Source organism: Hippocampus guttulatus, chromosome 4, assembly GCF_054856545.1.
Source record: "Hippocampus guttulatus isolate MCC_2025c chromosome 4, RoL_Hgut_1.0, whole genome shotgun sequence".
Classification (NCBI taxonomy): domain Eukaryota; kingdom Metazoa; phylum Chordata; class Actinopteri; order Syngnathiformes; family Syngnathidae; genus Hippocampus; species Hippocampus guttulatus.
This window is the reverse complement of record NC_141264.1, coordinates 20481534-20498708: the sequence shown is the minus strand read 5'-3', so window position 1 is coordinate 20498708 and position 17175 is coordinate 20481534. Positions and strand designations below refer to the sequence as shown.

The 17175-nt window shown below is 42.0% G+C and overlaps 1 protein-coding gene across 3 annotated transcripts in view; it reads right to left on the bottom strand.

Annotated features, from left to right (window-relative positions):
- iqsec3b (IQ motif and Sec7 domain ArfGEF 3b) overlaps nt 1-17175 on the bottom strand; it is a 40812-nt gene that overhangs the window by 17601 nt on the left and 6036 nt on the right. For all 3 annotated transcript variants that reach the window (XM_086110046.1, XM_086110045.1, XM_086110043.1), the window contains exons 2-6: nt 15251-15325; nt 8485-8605; nt 5328-5729; nt 3637-4349; nt 2293-2454 (exon numbers count right to left, since the gene is read on the bottom strand). In XM_086110046.1, the coding sequence (XP_085966172.1) occupies nt 2293-2454; nt 3637-4349; nt 5328-5729; nt 8485-8605; nt 15251-15325 (1473 nt within the window). The remainder of the gene's footprint in view (nt 1-2292; nt 2455-3636; nt 4350-5327; nt 5730-8484; nt 8606-15250; nt 15326-17175) is intronic.

Genomic DNA, 17175 nt, shown 5'->3' with positions numbered 1-17175 from the left:
CTAATTCAACTCCAGGGTGTCGAGTAGCTCACTCTACGGCTATATCTCACTACAAATGCATGTGCGCCCATGCTTATTACTTGCAGCTAGCCAGAATATCAGCATAGCTGTCGATGCACAAGTCAATAAAAGTGGGAAGTGCTAAACCTGCAAAAGGTCTTGTATAATTCATGTCTTTGGCCCGGTATCCCAACATCAACTTGAATGATGTCGCTGATAAAATGTTGAAAGGAAAGGTCATGGCAAAAACATCAGCAAAAAAATTGAAAAACAAAACTCTCCCTCCATTTTGGATGTGATAAGGATGGATGCAAAAATCGAAGCTTTTTGAAGAAAAGTGTGCATTTCAGGGCCGCAGTGAATTGAGAAAAAAGACTCGAATAAAGAAATACACATTTCAGAGAAAAACATAGACTGGAAAAAAACCATTGTACATTTAAGAGAATACAACTGTATGATTATGAGAAGTAAAGCGGCAAAGTTATAAGTATGATTTAAAAAATACGTTGTATTTTTCCAACAAAAAAATACGATATTGTGAATTCCCCCAAATAAAGTTGAAATATTATGAGAAGTAAATTTATGGGTCAACATACAATACATTTTTTATGAACATAAAGTTGTAATATTACTACAAAACTACATGTGTAATGTTACAAGAATAACATGGTTATGTAAAGAAATTATTAATGCTATGACTTGTACTGTTAAGGAACTTAAGTTGTATTTTTTTTCTTCAAGAAAAAGCCTGACGGACACGAGGAAAATATTTGTCAAATTACAAAAATACATTCGCATCAGTACGAGACTAGAGTTGTATTTTATTCATAAAACAGAATGCCACAGGATGCATAATTGTTAAATTTACAAGAAGCAAAAATCGAAAATAATAACAATAATAATAATAACAGCAGTGTGACAAAAATTAAATTGGACTTTTTAAAGAATTTTTTATGAATGAGCAAAAAAAAGTATTTTTTTTTCAAAAATGAAGTTTTAATTTCAGAAACATACACAATCTAGTCAGAATTTACGGTGCTAAAGGTATGAAAAAAGAAGTCTTGGTTTTTATGCCCAAGTTAGGAGAACAGCACTTTATAATGGTACAAAAAGTACTGCAAGGAACAGAGAATTACCGAATAAAGGCAAATGAAGACCCTTTCCAACAGAATTCATCACTTGCCATTCTTTTGCTGCCTTTGAACAGACTTTTTTCTGTTGCTTTACTTTTTTTTTTTTTTTTTTTTGCTTCTGACCCTTTTTTCAATCCCCACTGAAACATTTAAAAGATGGCAAAGGTTCAATTGCTTGAAAGATAAAAACTGGTAATGGCTTACAAAGACTCTAGAAAGCAGTGGTGAATTATTTAGATTGAATCTAAAGTTGTCTCCACTGGGGAAACCAAACAAACGCTAGCGACTAGGAGATTCTATTTTAAGCTGGATGTCCGAAAATTGGAATAAAGAATGAATAAATACCGACACCGAATTACTGTATAGCAAATTAGTCTGCGTGGCAAGTGCGGTCCTGTCACATGCAAATAAGCCACTGCTCACCTTGCCCCCTCAACTGCGAGGTCAATGTCAAGCTTTTGTTACTATGAGGCAGAAGTGCATGCAGTGTGAAAAGAAAAAAAAAGCAAGCGGCTCTGTCAAAGCATGGCTTGTATTTTCCCTAAAGGAGGCAGCACTTCATCACCAAGTTGCCGCACTGCACTTGCTGATTTGTGCATTGCACACATTGCACCCTATACATGTTTTGAGGGAGCAGTCACGTCTCTATACTGCAGTTTTCGCTACCAGGGCAACAAAAGGCAAAGTTTCTTGTTGAGCCTCAAGTTTAAAAAGCAATTGCAAACTGCGGATTACAGATTGTATTTTCACTTGTGCAGGCAGTACTTCATCACCAATTCAAATTGTCATCGAATATCAGTCTACGGCAAAATTTTAATCCAAGATGTGCTTTTTGTGTCCCGAAACATATTTTTGATGCTAATTAAACATATTATTATTATTATTATTGTGATTATTATTATTACGATTATGAAAACCTGTGATGCGTTTAAGCCAGGGCAGATTCGAAATGAGCGCAAGAAATAATTACGAAAAGTTTCCATGCATTTCCGATTGTAAAATAAAAATGTTGAAACATTTGAGCCATAAGAACTTCCCTCTGATTTGATATAACGAGAGTGAAATGTATCGCCCACCTTGTTAGACAAACAATAACGATGGTGTCAGAAGACACTTAACACAACATTTTGCATTTCGGAAGAAAAGCGCGCCAACTCACTCAAGAACGTCTCTGTTGAATTGCAGTTTGCTGTTGCCCAGGAACTCTCCGATCATCTGCCTGCTCAGGCCTTTCCTCTGCAGCAGGAAGTGAGCCACGCCGATGGCCGTGTCAGGCACGAAGCCGCGCGTGATCAGGAAGTGGATGCCTTTCTCCGGGTTGCTGTCACCACAAGGGGCAAACGGTTAAGAAAAATCGTTCAATAAAAACACAGGTTCACGATATTATAAATATCGGTCATATTGACCAACAAGCAGGGCGGGGCTTGCTGTTTGGGGAGTGACAGTTACGTCATCATTTTCTTGTCGTCAAACATGAGCCACTACCGTTTAAAAGTACAAAGATATGCTAATTCGTGATGATTTCATATTTGAGAGGTTAAAATAAAACATTGAATCTAAAGAAAAATAAGATTTGCAAAAATAAAAAAATCTGACAAAAAATACCAACATTCATGTCACCATAATTAAGCAAATGTTCTGGATTTAACATTTGGAATTATTTTAGTAATAATGAAGAGTTTTGAGCAATAGGAAACTGTAGAAACAGCAGACCTGTGTTTTATTGTTTTTGTTCCTGATTGTAAAGTGTCCTTGGGTGTCTTGAAAGGCGCTTATAAATAAAATGTATTATTATTATTATTATTATTATTACTCTGTGTACATAAACATAATGACAATCTTTAGACATTTTCAAATGTGTTTGAAAATGTTTGCTTTTGTATTTAATGTAATATCCGAACTACGAAAATGTATTTTTCAGTCTTGCTCGTCTTCATTAACCTTTATCAAGTATAACCCATTTATAAACCATTTATAAACACTTCATCGGTGTAGCATTGGAACGTTGCTGCTTTTTTTCATATGGGAGCTTGCAACTGCTCGATCATTCAAGAGGATACTTACGTTGCGTGCGTGCGTGACAGAACGAAGAAATTGCTTTTGAAATAAAGGAAAACCTGAGTGCATTCATGCTCCGAGCGTCCAAGAGTTTGAGGACGCGTCCAGGCCAGAGCGGCTGTCAGCGATGCGTGCTGCTTAATCAAGTTTAATTCGCAATAACTAATAGTAATGATGAGAAGGAAAGGCCAGTCGTGCTCTCCCTCTATTTATGGCTCCTTTCACATTGTGCATGCCCTCCGCCTCTTCTCTTTTATATCTCCTCTATCGCGTTGATGCCTTTGCCTTTATTTTCTTGTCTGTAGTGAGCCTCTCCCATAAAAGAAACTCCCAGGGCAAAAAGTGTACTTTGAAGAAAGACGAGTGCATTTCTGTGTGTGTGTGTGTGTGTGTGTGTGTGTGTTTGTGGGGGGGGGGGGGGGGGGTGTACTGTAGTTCCACTCACACATTGAAGAGGTTTAATCCAATGCGATAGAGCCGTTTACGATGTGTGTCAGTGGAGAGGGTGGGCGAGCGACAGGACGCTGGATCCTGGCATCGATCCCTGGGCAGGGAGACCACCAGAGCCTGGAGGGCATCTGGGCCGGTGCCCGCCGCCAGCTGCTGAGGGTGGGTGTAGTGGTACTGCTGGTACTGTGTGTAAATCTGGGCGGGCTGCTGGTCGGACTGGGCCGAGGTGACGATGGCGGTGGAGGTAGACGTGGAGGTGGAGCCGGCTATGTCCGATATGCCGTCCACCGGTAGGCCGCCCGCCGGGACGGGCACGGCCGAGCCCCTCCGTGACCCCGGATCCAAATACTCCAGCTCCTCGCTGGGAGGAGGCGCGGGGAACTCCGGCTCCTCGGCGGACTCTCCTCCGGCGAGGCCCATCCCGCTGAGCGAGGTCTTCCTGCTGCCCGCCTCGCCGCCAGCGTTGCCCAGGGAGGTGGTGGTGGTGGTGGTGGTTGCCGAGGAGATGGTGTAGGAACTATTGCTGTCGATGTGGACGGTGACGTCCCGGAAGGCCATGAGCAGGGAGCTGGCGCTGCGGGGGAGGCAGGCGCTCTCGGCGGCGGCGCGGAGGGCTCCCGGGTCCATGAGGAGGCCCTGGCCTTCCGAACTTTCAGATACGCTCCAACCACGGAGGGCCTCATCTATTGACTGGGCCAGCGAGTGAAGCTGGAAGTGCAAAAAAAAAAAGGATAATTTTGTACATGAGCAGTATAAGGGTTTGTCATGGTGGGGTAGTGGTGAGCCAGAGTGACTCCCAGTGAGGAAATCTGTGTTTGAATCTCAGGTGGAACGTCCCAAAAAGCATAAAAGTCAACTGCATTCTTTCATTTGTTTTACATTTTAGATGACATTGTGCAACCCGGTGAGATAGTGGTTAGCATAATTGCCTCAGAGTCAAGAGATACTCATTAAAATCAATGTGGTAGTTGGAAGACTGAAACAATAGATGTCAATGTCCGTGTTAGCCTCATGAGAAAAAGAGCTATAAAAAAAATGGCTGGATTTTTTTTTTTTTGGTCACCTTGACACATTAAGATACACACACCTGCACATTTTAAAAAGAACAGTGCAGAATAAAGGACAAAACTGGACTCCTACTCTGAGCAGAGTCGCTAATTATCTGCCCTTTGTAAGACCAATAGGTCTAAACGAATAGCGACGGTGTCTTAGTAATTAGATCATGCGGTAAAACCGCTGAAACAAGCTTTTTTTTTTCTTTTTTTTTTTTTTTTGCTTTGGTTAACATCAGATTTAAAATTCTTGTGGGAGGAAGTCATCACGTGATTCAAGCAGTGAATGGCATATACAGTATATCCAGTATATATATATATATAGATATATATATATGAGACCATATTAATGACGACATGTGGACGCATGAAAAGTTGTTTGTCTGTATGTGCCTTGTGACAGGCTGGCATCAGTGCCCTGCTTCCCTTGCCAAAAGGCAGATGGCTCATCTGATTCTTATGATAACATCTAAATGGTCCATATGTTTAAATGAGGGTGAATAATTGTTTGTCGGTTGACTGGTGACCACTCCTGGCTGTGCCCTGCTTCTCAAAATCAGCAGAGATAGACTCCAGTTACTTGGATGAACAGGATTCGCATTTCTGGTGTAGAAACCGAGTATCTCCAGCTTACTTGTTCGGAGAAGCAGTCCTCCAGCTGTGAGAGCGAGGGTCCGGGGCTTTGAGAGGGCGTCGGTCCCACGGTCGGAGGGGCAGCCGCTGCCGGTGCGGACGCGGGAGACGGGGGCAGAGAGGTGGAGCGACAAGGCGGCGGTGGCGGCGTCTTGGAACGAAGCGGGATCTGCCCGCCTCCCGGATGGAGGGAATAACTATGTCTCTGGGTACTATTGCGATTCCGCCCCGAGGGGCTGGGTTGGCGCAGTGAGATCCGGCGGGGTAGCTTGCTTTCCGAGAGTGAGTTGCGAATCTTTTGAAAGTTTTTGCTGAGCTGGTACTGACGGAAGGCAGTCTGGATGCGGCGGGCGGCCCGTCTGGCAATAAGGTGGCCTCCGTACTTCTGCTCCAGGTCTTCTATCTGGACAGAGGAAGGTGGAGAGAGGAGATGTTAGCGACCACTTACAAATAAGCAGTATTTGTTATCCTTTCAAAGCCTCAATGGGCCTTGAAAAGGCAGATGGTATAAACAATATACAGTATGTACCACTGTTCCTATGGTTATTATATCTGACTCATGCAGTGTTTTCCAAACTTTATTGAGCCACGGCGCTTACTGTACAGTAGTATTTTAACATAGGAGTTTCATTCATTCCAGGCTCGTAACTTATTTCAATCATATGTCAAAGCAGTCTTTGACATTGAAATGAATTGAAATGTCATTAATCTGTTCCGGCCCCCTCAAAAAATAAAAATAAAAAAAATATTGGGACTATTGGGCCAGACAGGGTGGCCTACAATCCGTGCTGTGGCCACTTTATCGGGCATGCTAGCATGTTTGTCGCATTTCACCTATTACCGGTATATGTGACCACTGACAACTTTGCAAGAATGTTCGATATTCATCTCAAGGCCTTTCAGGGCAAAAGCCTCACCAAGAATGATGCGCACACAGCGAGCTATAAATTGTCTGGAGTGACTTTTTGCGCCTGACTGAATGACTGATACAAGCCAAAATAACATTTTTAAATGATCGTCAACCTTTCACGCAATGCTCTGCCCACATTCAATGGATTTGGCAAAATTTCCAGAAATGGTGATACAGTACTCCCTTTCCTTTTCAATTCTGCGCATTCTGACTTTTTTGTGCGTCTTGTTATGACATATCCATCTAGTTTGATGTTCGTAAAACCAGGGTCGGTAATTTATTTCAAATTTCCACTGAGTGAATGAGTGAGTTTTTGGGGAGTGGTGTAAAAGTCACCTAACACTACACATACACATTATTTTCTTGATACACACATTTGCAAATATCGGTGAGCAAATATATATCACGTGAACAAAACTGATCATTTTTATCTCAGCGCTCACACTGGATGTCATTACCAGGCGCGCCAAAGGAATTGTTTAAAAAAGTTCCACTGCCAAACTTTCCAGAAAAGAAGAAAAATCAGACCGATAGGGAAAAGGAGGACAGCCGCATATCATGAGAACACCCCACAAAAATGCACACGCGCGCACACACACACACACACACACACACACACACACACACACACACACACACACACACACACGGAAGCCGTTATTAGCTGCTGCCATGGCAACCTAGCATCTTTCATGCTCCCGTCACTGTGGATGTTGAGACACTGGTGTTCGTTTTTTTTTCTCTCTTTCATGTCAACAGAGACAGAAATAGATCTGAATGGGCTTCTTCTTTTACAGCACGCAATGTCATCCTCGCACCCCCACTACCCTCACCACCAGTCCCCCTCGTGCTCAAATATAAACGTCGCTCCGTCTCTCTCCTGCCCAGGACGAAAAACACACCCTGATATGAGGTACATAATTCAGGATTGAAGTGGAACCCCGCGATTCGCGGGGGCATCGAGACCAGGCCTGCCCACAAACAACAAAAATCCGCGTATAACTGACATCCATTATTTATTTATTTTAACCCAGAAAAGTCTTTTAAAAAAATGGGGTGAGCAGTTTTCAAAAAACGGGAGTTGTTGCACAAATAATTGTGTAAAATATTTTGAAAAATATTGACCAAAAAAAAAAAAGTGGCTCACACAGCACACTAAAATGCATGCATGTCAAATATTAAATGCTTTCCACACATCAAATTGAAAGGATCAATCGCTCACTAATGATATGCAAATGGATATATCCTATATTAAGATAAGATAAGATATCCTTTATTTGTCCCACACTGGGGAAATTTACAGCCTCCAGCAGCAAGAATATAGGCAGAAAGAAGAAAGAAGAAAAAACAAACAAACACCATCATATGAAAACATTTCAACATATGATGCATGACAGTATTTCACTACTTTACACAAAAGCCTTTTAGTATTTTATATGCGAGCCTCGGCGTATATGACATGAACTGTGAGAGAATGTCAATATATTAAAATCCATCCATCCATCCATTTTCCGAACCGCTTGATCCTCACTAGGGTCGCGGGGGGTGCTGGAGCCCAAAAAAACCACAACAATTACAACACCGACAACCACCACGACGTCATCAACGGTAGCACTAAATTCTAAACAGTTGTTTTTTTTTAAAGATAACCACAAAAACATCCTTATATTAAATTTTTTTTACAAATCTGATTTATTGATTCGTATGTATAAATGCATAAAGGTAATAGAGATCGAGAGTGTCCTCTGTTACTTGCCTAGCGTCCCGGGTCAGTGCAATGAATTGGCCGTCATTTGGAAATGAGACCTCAAAACAAAAAAATATATATACACGACTGTTTTCTGGCCCTAAAAATTACCACTAAAAGATATTTATAGATTACAAGATAGATTAATAGGGATAGATTAGTGTCCCCCGCCTACTGCCCGGAGATGGCTGGGATAAACCCTGAATAAATATCTTTATTTATCACATTACAAATAGATAATGTGAGATCACTTTAGTTTGGCATGTGAAAGCACTGTGTTTCTGTAAGGCATCAAAGCAGTTCATTATATTATATGAGAGTGTTTCAGTATGATGTGTGAGAGAATTTCAGTGAGCTATTGCAGTATAACACACACAATTTCAGTAAATCGTTTCACAACGCTGCGAGAGAGCATTTTACCTATGCGTGTATGTGAGAGGGTTTCACTTGTGTGTGAGAGAGGAATCGCATGGCGCCCGTGGCGGGCCGAGAAGGACGTACCTGTTTGTTTTTGTTCTCCAGGGAGATCTCATAGTCGCTGGGCCCCTCCCGCTTGGCTGCGCTGCCCTCCGCGTCGCGTCCTCCCGAGGACGAGCCGTCCTCCAGGCTCAGCAACCGGCCGCTGTCGTGGGAATAAAAGGCGGATAGCCATCAGCGGTCGCCTCCGTCCATGACCTTCACAACACGTCTGCCGAGTGTGTGTGTGCGTGTGCGTGTGTGTGTGCGTGTGTGTGAGAGGAGCAGCAGGTGGGAAATGATTGCAGTTGCCGGAGACCATAGCAGGACACAATCCCATCCCAGTTTGCCGCATTTAAATCATTTCAATCTTCTCTCAAGCCTTTGCAGTATAATCATATAATTTTGTTTTATAATATAAGGCCTTCTGATGTATTATTATCTATTCGATCTATATTTCGGCAGGAGGGAAATGGTTACGATCCCATCTAGACTGACAATTCTGATCTTTCGCGAAGGACATCGTTCCGGTGGATCGCCCTAGTGGTTGGCGCGCCTGCCTCACAATCGAAGGGTCGGTGTTCGATTCTCTTGCCGTGTGGAGTTTGCAAGTTTTCTTCCTTCCACATTCCACATATGTTCAATTTGAAGAAAGGTTTTGCCGGATATGAGAGATTTAATCATATATTAATCGGGCTAGCGAGAGGAGTTTTGCGGAGGAGCTGCGTACAAAGTTGCAAGCAAGCGATTTTGCATGTCACCAAAGACTCAAACTCCAACGTAGTTACCGGGTAGTCCCCAAACACAGCACATAAACCAGCAAAAATTATTGTTCCTCGTCGTGTCATATTTGTTGCTAGGCAGGATTGGTCATGTTCACTTCATAGGCCAAGGAGCGAATAGCCGAATAGCTTACTTCACCTTAAAAACGGCACACTACTCTGTATTCACTGTAAACTTCACATAGGAAACAATGTCCCTCTCACAGCATCGCAACCGCTTACTGCGATGTGCAAACGCTCAGTGTTCTTAGCATGAATTAGAGCAAGAGAATGAGAAAGTCTGCATGCACTTGCGAGACAATCTCTTCAAAGTCAAACATGACTTGCATAAAAAGCAGCGAGATAACGTAATCAGCCTCTGCAGATATTTCACAAACAATCGTCTGCAATATAGCTGAAGCTGGAGGGTATGGGGAAATTTAAATTTAAAAAAAAGGCTATTATTAATAATGTCTATTTTAATGCAGCTTTCACTGGGTTTATTGAGGCTGCGTTTAATACTTCCCCACTCTCCGTTTTATTTAATCCAAAAGACAAATATTGCTCTTTTACACGACATCAGCACTGAAAATCTGCCAAATGAAAAATGAGGCCACCACAAAGCAAAAAGTTGAATTGTTGATATGTTAAAAGAGGCTTGTTATGGATCCCCCCCCCCCCCCCCCCCTCAAAGCCCATTTCCCACCCCACATTTTTACTGGTAAAACATTTTGCTTTGCTAAAGTGGCAATCCAAACACAGAAGCTAAGATACAGAGATCTCGGTTTTGCATGACAATTGCTATTTTTATTTGACATAGACAACTCAGTTGCAATGCATTTGTTATCAATCAAATCATCTGTAAATTGTTTTTTTATATTTTAATTATTTTGGGATGAGCGGGCCTCAATCACTGACAGATTATCATTACTTGTGGCGAGTTGATAAAACTGTTCGCTAAGCCTAATTTGCGCATCCAACAAGACTGCAAATCTGCTCCGTTTTTAGCTTTGTTACGATAGCATTTCCGTGTCGTCTGTCCATCACTCGAAAATATAGGATCTTCACCCAGCCTAGTCTCCATGTCATGGGTGAAGGAAGTTTGGCAAAATCGCGACAAGGGTCGCTCACAGACACATTCTGGAGGAAATACACGGCTCACAAAAAAAGATTTGTTTGGTTGTGTAATTTCACACTTGATGGGTGGGCAGGCACTCAAGGGAGCCGACTCTTTTTATACGAGCAATTAAAAAGACAACTTTCCATCACATGTCCCCTGCGAGCTCTGATCATCATTTGACAAATGTATTGTGTCATGATTCTGTTTTTGTTCAGATTACATTTGGTTTTGTTTGATAGTTTTGTTTCTTTGCTTGGTTTTGTTGCCATCTGTTCATGTCATCCGGGTCCCTTGTGTCAACCAATCAGCTCTCTCAACCCTTTTGTGTATTGTCCAGCTGTTCCATTGTCTCGTCAGTTTGCTTGGATTTAGTTCCCTTGGGGTTCGTTCACAGTCTTTTGTCGGATTGTTGTCGCTGTCATTTGTCATTTTCGGTCATAGGTTTTTGTTTGTTTGTTACTTTTTTCCAGTGTTCCCCTGTAAGTGTTTTTTGTGAATTCATTTGGTTGGGCGTACCCTGCTTCTCCTGCCTCCCTGCTTTTTAGGTCCAACCCATGACGCACATCCATGACACTATTGTGATTGCCTGCATCCTTGTCCTCAAAACACTTCATTCAGTGTATTCACACGTAGCCCGAATGGATTACTGTAATACTTTGGATGTCAGCCAATCCTCCATTAAGCGTCTCCAGTTGGTCCAGAATGCTGCTGCTCGCCTCTTGACTGGTACTCGTAAGAGGGAGCACAACACTCCTACTCTGACATCCCTTCACTGGCTCCCTCTACATTTTAGAGTTCTTTTTAAGATCCTATTATTTGTTTTCAAATCTTTCATAATTTTGCTGCTGTAAATTGGGAATTTCTCCATTGTGAGACAAATAAAGATTTTCTTATCTTATCTTGACATGGCCTCGCTCCACCTGACCACTCTGAGCTCCTCCGCCTCGACACACCTGCCCGGTGTCTCAGGTCTGCGGACCAGACATTATTATTATTAGAGGTACCAACTAAGGCTCAGAGAGGACCGAGCCTTTTCTGTTGCTAGTCCTTCTCTTTGGAATGACCTCCCACGGAGCATTCGGCAAGCCCCTTCGCTGCCCTTCTTTAAAAACACGTCTCAAAACTCATTTGTATTCTTTGGCTTTTCACTCGGCATGACTCAGACTTGATTTTAGTTTGACTGTTTTTGTGCTTTCCACTGTCTTTGTTATTCATTTATTGTTTTATTGTTTATTGTTGTATGTATGGTATTTGCTCCATGTACAGCACCTTGTATACAGCGGTGGTTGTTTTTAAAGTTCTCGATAAATACAGTTGAGTTGAGTTGAGGTAGAATTTACAAAATGACGATCATTTTTACACACCGATTGCCGAACAACAGCAGGAAGATTAAAAACCCTCCACTAAGCTCCGAGTTCCTCTTGTTATTGTGCCATTGTTCTTGTTATCTAGCCAATATCCCACTCACCAAATAAGGCGAGGGGAGAAGCTTTGTGTCTCTCAAATGAAGTGGAGCGAGTCGGGTTCCGTCGCAAATAGAACGGAAACGCGGCGGAAACCAGAGGAGGACGCGCACGGGGAAAGACGGTGGCAAATCAGAATACATTAGAGTACATTAGAATACATTAGAGGGTTTAAAACGCAAGAGTTGAGCAATTTATGCATCTGGACTGCAAAAAGCTTCCGTAATGCTGCGTGAGACATTCCCCGCAACCTACTCACACACCGCACGTGGGACATGAGGCACAATCATACAGCTGTCAAAAAAATTTGGATTCAAAGAGACACATACATATATACACTTACACAAAAAAAACAATACTTTTTTTTTAAACTCTTTTATCAAAAAGTTGGCTAGTTCTAATTAATTTCATTCCAAATACTGCAGTAAAAATTCAAAATGTACATAACTAATTATTTTATTTGTAAAAGATTTTTTTTTTGTGACATCATTCAAAATTCCGGAAAATATAAGATTCAAACTTTAACATAAATGTTAAACAATGTCTTCTTTTATGTGCACAATTTACCTATTTTTATTCATCACATGAAATACTTATTGATCTGTTCATAAATTACAGAATATAAGTAGTATTTGTAAAATACACTTGTTTACACAGACATTAAATATTTGATTTATTTCATGAAATATTGGTTCATTAATTCATGATATTCGTGATCAAATTTTCTGACAGAAATGAGATACATCATTAAAATGACTGTTTTACGTCATACGCATTGTACTTATTTAATTCACCTTATCAATGATGCAGTTAATTATTTGATCATACTCACACAATAAACAACTTAATTATAAATTCAACAACAGTGCATATAAGTGATGTATTAATTAGGCTAAAATGTTAGTCGGCTATAAGTAATTGTATATGTTACCATTCTAAAAATGAGAAATATTTATAATGTTTGTCCAGTTAAATACCTGGCCAACTATTGCAAAGAAAAAAAATAAATGGTCTTCATAGAGTAAAAATAACAATAATAATAATTCATTCATTATGTGATGACACAAATGATAAATAATAAAAGATATACTCATGTTGATTATTATTATGCGTGTAACAGTGCGGTCACAACAACAGAGGAAGGAAAGCAACACCGCACAATGGAAAAAAAAAAAAGATATCTCCAAATCATAAACGTTTTTCATGAGAGCGATATCATTGTGGATGGAATTATCACACCAAAAAATGAAAAATAAAAAAACATTTCTCACATAAGACAGCAGAATGTCATCAGATGCCTCATAAGCTCCACAAATTGCAATCGGATCTGACGAGATTGAATGATGATTAAATATAAGCCTCTGAACACATTGGATGGGAGATTCAATGTTCATTTTAAATTGCTGCTAAATCTGGAATCCGATCAGGAAGAAATTTGCCTTCTGATCCTGTATACCGGCGATTCGCAATCATTGTGCCTTTAAGCGTAAGAATGAAATGGAGGGGCATAACAAAAAAAAAGATTTGAATCAGAAAATTGGCTTTGATTTAAAAGATGTGAGCGCATTAACTCGAACGGGATCGAATGGCTCCACTTTAAAATGTGCTGTCCTTGAATCATATCGCTATGTATATGCTAAAGCATGAACATAAGTTAGAATAGAAATTGTTGACATTTATGGCAATTAAAATACTTTGTTGAACTGAACCACTCAAGATTTGATCGAAAATTTGTTGCCCCTGAGGGGGTTTTTTGGGCGGGGGGTTTTGTGTATGTGTATCACGAGCACAACATGTATCAAATCATCTTTTATGTGTAACATGCACATCCCAAGTGAAATGATCCGAATTCATTTCAACTTTTAAACTCATTGGAAGCGGGTATCCGAGATGGATGGGCGATGGCAAATTGCGGTGCTTTTTCTGCCTCTGCGCCGTCTTAATGATATCAAATATTAATGATCGTTCTGAGGATTTGCCATGAAAAAGTGGGCGCGAGAGCTCACTCGTTGCAGCCCGGATTATGATTCATATTTCCTCATCCCCACTTTGATATGTTGTTGCATATTTTGACTGCCGCCTGTAAATCCAATTTGCCCTCTGAAGATAATGAAAATAAAAGGAAAAGGCACGCCCGCGCACACACACGCATGAACTCATCGCTGTACTACAAAAACCCGCAACTACCCACGTGCCAAGCAGAAGGCGACATCGCTCGTTTTCCCGTCCCCTCGTTACTATGGCAGTGACGGCCATTGCGTCATCGCCGTGTTGCTGGGCACGTTTGGGGATCGACGGTATCGGCTCTCGTTTCTCTCACTAAGGCTCAATAACCTCGAGGCCCTGATGGCTATTTGTTATAAAGCGTTTAATGCTGCTGCATCGGTGACCACAAGTGCGCACACACAAACACAAACACACACACAGGCACACACACCGCGATGCGTGCGGTCAGCTGCACGCAGACCAAAACGTCATTCGGTATAATCATAATGATAATAACCTTTCATGTAATGGCCATGTTGGAGACCTACAATGACGATGACGGTTGCCCGTTACAAATAAGGAGACAATAGGTGAGATCATTCCATTGATCGAGATTGATGACGGTAAACCCCAAATTGACCCAGTGGATGCTGATAACTAAGTGAATAATGCAGGGGAAAACAATTTAGCAATAAATCCAACAAAGGAGAGGAATAAAGGAGCGTAAATAAAGCATGACAATGGATGAGCTTCATCCATTAGTGTTCCGGTCCAGGCCTTTCTAACCCTCCAGGCTACCGTAGCTCCCGCGCTTATCTGGGTAATGCAGAAGTGAGTCAAATAGTCATTGTGGTTTTGTGCACCGCTGACTGCAATACAAATGTCAGACCTCATGGTGACTCAGTGGAGTCATGGCTGACAAGGACTCTTCAATTGGGAGTGGGGAGTGCAGGAATGTGATTGGCGCGAGTAGAGGACAGAGGTTCCAAATCCGAGTCCAGAAAGTAAAAAGTGCTTCTACTCAGCCGTCAGGTAAACTCTGCAACAATTCACCATGTTGTCTATATTATTCATTCATTCATTTCCCGATCCGCTTATACTCACGAGGCAGGGGACACTCTGAACCGGTTGCCAGCCAATCGCAGGGCACACAGAGACGAACAACCATCCGCGCTGACACTCACACCTTGGGACAATTTTGAGTGTTCAATCAGCCTGCCATGCATGTTTTTGGAATGTGGGAGGAAACCGGAGTACCCGGAGAAAACCCACGCGGGCCCGGGGAAAACATGCAAACTCCACACAGGCAGGCCGGAGCTGGAATTGAACCCGGTACCTCTGCACTGTGAGGTCGACGCGCTAACCACTGGACCACCGGGCAGCCTTGTCTAAATTAAAAGAATTTAAAATTCCCCAAAACGCACTCATTCGAAAACAAAAACAAAAAATTCTGTAGCTCACAAACAATTCATCCGTCTTACCTGGACGTCCCGCTCGCGTCGGCCTCGGGATGCTCAGGAGCGGGGCAGCAGAACTGATGCAGCACCGTCTCATTTCTGCAAACCAGAGAGGATATTTATTGGTCTGTTTGTTTTGTCAGCGTCCCTCCGACCAGCTCACACCAAAAGATCCGGAAAAAAGAGACTTTCATTAAACTCCTCAGGATTATTTGGCACTGATCCCTTGGTAAATACCCTATGTGGGTCAATTCCGGGCTGAGAATGCTTATAGTGCGTTGATACCAGCGTCCAGATGTTGACACTCACGATGCATCACTCAGGGCTGCAATTTAGCCGTTGCCCACAAATCAGTGTGACAGATGGTCACTTTCAGCTATTTCCCTTCCCATACAAGTTTACAACAGTTTAATTCATATTTGAGCGATGATATCTCGGCTAGAGACAACCCCCAAAATACTTTGGAAGGATTGTTTCAGTTTAGTAATCCAGTAGGTTTGCCACCATTAGCTGTACTTGTAAACAGAGGGCGGGAAAGTACTCACATGGAACTGTACTTCTACTGAAGTGTACTTGTGCGAAAACAAAAAAAAAATGTTTTTGTCAAAGTAGAAGCTGGGGTGTAAGCGGATACATTTGCATATTCATGAAGAAGTAACATGAGCTAGTTCGTTCTCCTGCCCTATGAAGTATCCAAGCAGGAAAGGTTTGGGCGAAGCATCAATGTAAATACTTTTGATGGATTGCCTCACCTGCGGGATACTGCACGTCTCGCACCAAAAAGATGCACTTTTCAGAGACGGGGCTCTCTCCGCCATACATGTATTTTTGTTTGACTGCACTACAAAAGCATCTCATGACCTGCATTCAGCATATTGTATGTGACGCAAAGTCACAGTGACAGGCAGTCAGAGTCAACGCCAGGACTCACAGTGACAGTCGGAGCTATAAAAAGATTCTCTTTCTCCGCAACTTCCACATCCAGAAGGAAACTACACAGACATCCAGCCATTTTCAAGAGTGCGTGTCCCGTTCGGGGTGGTGCGTACGTTGAAAGGCGGAGGACCACCCCTGGACTGGTCACTGCAGTCGATTGCAGCATACATACGTTTGACTAACAACCATACACACGTTCATACTTTTGGACAATTTTGAGAATACAATGAACCTAACATGGATGTTTTTTGGAATGTGGGAGGAAGTCAGCATAGCTGGAGAAAACCCACACGAGCACGGGGGGGACATGAACACCCCACACAGGAAGGCCTGAACCAAGAATCGAAAATTGGGAGCTTAGAAGTGTGACATGGACATGCTAAATACGACTCCAACATTATATATAACAGTTCTCAATCCATCTCGAGCATTTCAATTGTGAGGATCGAAACCATAAATGTCCAAAGAATGACTAAATGTTCACTCTTTTTTTTTTTTTTGCCTTTGATTAAACCGCCAACCTCAAGTGGAAAAACACAAGTGTGGGTAATACTTACGAGGTAACACGTAGTTTAATGACTAGCCGTATTCCAATTATCTGATCACTGGTAGCACGCAAGTTCATCTGCCTGACTGACTGACGTTAATTAACTTGCTTGATTAAGATAACTCGACTGTGCACTTAACTCACTTTTTTTTTTTTTTAATTGGCATGTCTCTCAGAGTAGCACCAGAAAGAGATTTAGAAAAATCAATTTTGAGATGAAACCACTGTTTTCAGAGGTTTATAAAGCCCCTTGGGGAGGTCGTTCACGGAGCGTAAATGACTCGTCTAATCAAGAGGAGACAGCGACAGAAGCGGGAGGGATCTTAAACGTACTCATATGGGAAATGTCAGCTCATGCTGCTGAGGAAGTCAACGTGATACATCGGGCTCCATTTTAGTAGACAGCCGTACGTGCGCTCAGCGTAAAAACTGCCACATCTTCATTTTCATGCCTGAGCAAGTCGAG